Source organism: Lichtheimia ornata, assembly GCF_029851405.1.
Source record: "Lichtheimia ornata isolate CBS 291.66 chromosome Unknown scaffold00228, whole genome shotgun sequence".
Classification (NCBI taxonomy): domain Eukaryota; kingdom Fungi; phylum Mucoromycota; class Mucoromycetes; order Mucorales; family Lichtheimiaceae; genus Lichtheimia; species Lichtheimia ornata.
Genome location: NW_026695547.1, coordinates 1,071 through 3,938, shown reverse-complemented (window position 1 = coordinate 3,938; position 2,868 = coordinate 1,071). Strand labels below are relative to the sequence as shown.

General features: G+C 43.7%; 1 protein-coding gene across 1 annotated transcript; it reads left to right on the top strand.

Moving 5' to 3' along the window:
* Positions 1–1,327: 1,327 nt before the first annotated feature.
* On the top strand, positions 1,328–1,657 carry O0I10_013073 (uncharacterized protein; the record flags this gene model as incomplete). The annotated part of the gene is made up of 1 exon (XM_058492928.1): positions 1,328–1,657. The coding sequence occupies one exon, from the start codon at positions 1,328–1,330 to the stop codon at positions 1,655–1,657; it is 330 nt and encodes a 109-aa protein (XP_058336306.1).
* Between the last annotated feature and the right edge of the window lie 1,211 nt (positions 1,658–2,868).

The window sequence follows — 2,868 nt, the reverse complement described above, 5'->3', positions numbered from 1 at the left end:
GGAGAATGCTACCATCGGAGATACCACCACGACGGAGACGCTTAATACTTCTTAACCAACCCATTGGGTCTTCATTAGCCTTCCCATAAAAATGTTCTGGCTTAGCTAATAAAGAGCGCAACAGTTCAGTTTCCGGATTACGTCCCTTAGAGCTTGAAACGAAAGGAGATTCTTGAGTCGACATAATAATCAATCAATGGATGGATCGATTTTCAAATGGATGAACGATGTAATTGGGGATGTTGTTGTGTATAGATAATCTGCCGTAACGAATGTTGTAATGTGTTTTTGCGCGGCTTCTCCACCGAAATGAGACGTAGGGCAGTAAGGCTTGTAGCGAGGGTGTCAAATAGTCCAAAAACGGCAATCACAAGGAGTCTTCACAAATCCAAACAATAAAGCAATCGTAACTGCTTCACTCAAATGATCACAATCGAATACAAAGACAAAAGACCAGGGTTTAATGAAATATTTTCAGTGCTCAAACAAATAGCTATGCTCAGATAAACGAGTGGATAACAACAACCATGTTTCAAAAAACAAATCCAGATTCCAAAAATGGCAGCTCGAGGCTGACCATCCCACTACTGCTGTCTCAGGCCAGTTGGTTGGTATTTGGTGTAGTTGACTAGAATACCTGTCTGTAGAAGAAGAGGCTGTAGGATCGATCCCTGGGGTATGTCTATCTTTTGCACCCCATACAGGATTTCCAATGTCGTATCACTCTTTTGTCACACGTGATCTTCGATACTTCTTTTGTTACACATTGCTTCGCAGCAGCTTTATTGCTGCGCACATCTTACTGCGCATGCTGCGCAACACTTGTATCATCATCCATCATCATGCTGCGCATACTGCGCCTATCTTTTAGAATAGTATAAATATCCCTTTCTCTTGTATGAATAAACCATATCTTATATTCTTATCTTCAATCAGCAAAAAGCTTCATTCGTCTATTCTTTATTCTGGCCATTGGATTACCAGCACAGATTCGAATACGACACCAAGATGAACAGGAACATGAGGATAATGATTTCGTGGTTGAGGTTGTCGGGGTATTATGCGCTGGCGCAGCAATATTCCTTTTGACAACATCAACTTCTTGTACTCAGCAGGCGCAGCTCATGTGTAGCAGGCGCAGCAGTACTTCGCCACAACATCATAGATAGCCATCCCATATAAATATCCCCACCACACAATATGAATAAACATCATCTCTTTACGTTACAAATACTTCTTTATTATCATACGTCGTTGCTATTGGCTACGGTCACATCCGCCAAAAAGAAAGCTCGACAATTGGTAGCTGATGCTTTTTCGATCCACCATGTACAGGCGACACGATTTTTATTCGAGACACGATACAAGATACTATGGACAACAATACATCGAACGAAGGCCCGTCATTTGCTACAACTGTGGAAACGAAGGACATTTTGCACGAGATTGCGCATTAGACACGTTACCTGATGCTTACCGTTTTCGACCGTTTCAAAGAATTACGTATGAAGAACCAACCCACAAGCAAGAAACTGGTTGCCCACATGATTTTACAAGACCGGCCCATCAAGTCCACGCAATGAAACAAGATCCACCGACTGCTCACCTCCTCGATATCGATACCGACTTTGATGCCATTGTCGTAGACACAGCTTAATCATCATAAAGTGGTTCCCACAGCTGTCATTTAATTCTCCTTCTCATCTCATGTTTGTCACACCTACATTCTCCCACGCATAAATCTTATCCTATATGGCTGTCAGGTACATGGGCACAGACGCGTACGTAAGATTATGGGTATATCGAGAATACCATCATCGTTACTAATCATGGTGTGAGGGCGTGGGAGAATCAGGTTATAGCAGGATCAATCATTTAGTATAAAAGAGTGGACGTCTTCATTGAATAAAGGGTATCTTCAGTCTCACTTGACTTATTATTGTCTCGTTCTTATAATCTCATTCCATTTTTATTCCACTCGATCACATTTTTTTCAAGTGAATTCTGCTCCTCTATTCTACTACTATGTCTCAATCCAACTTACCTTCCAACGACAATGGTCAAGCCCCCATGAACGTGGATCGTTCTCCTCCTGCTTCCACTCCTTCTGGTTCGGCTGGCACTTCTGCTCCTTTGTCTCCTCAAGTTTCCTCTCAAGCCGGTTCTCAAGACTCACGTTCGTCTCGCCAACAAGTGCATGACAGCATTTACGCGTTGCGTCGTGAATTGAGTAATGCCATGGCTCATCGTGTTGCTGCTGTTACCAGTGGTGACACCAATGCTCAAGCTCAAGCTCGCGAACGTATGGCTTTCCTCAAACAAGAACTTGAAGAAATGCAAGAAATGGCTCTCTTGGTTGCACCTGCTCGCTCATCCCAATCCTCATCGTCTTCTGGTTCTCGTATTCCTCAAGGCTTACCTTACATGCAATGGGCAGGCTATGAATGGTGTGATGATTATCATACTTATCCCACCATGCAAGAATGCTTACTTGTATTTGAGGACATCATCCATGCATCCAGCAATGACATCAACCAAGTGTGGCACAAGTTTCTTCCCATCCGTTTGTCTCCTGAGCATCGTTCGTGGTTTGGTGACAACTTGGCTCATCAACCTCATCTCTCTTGGCATGCTGCTCGCGCTTTGTACGAAGGTGAATTTGCTGTTGACGACTCTGAGTTGGTGGCACGTAATGTGGATCTATTCATGACGTGTCGTCAACGAAAGAGAGAAACTGTCAGTGAGTTTACGGCTCGCTTCCAAAAGCTACGTCGTGATGCTCGCCAACCTGATGATCAAGTCGCAGTGAATCGTTATCTTCATGGTCTCCTTCCACACATTGCCGATCGTGTCAACACTGCACGTGCC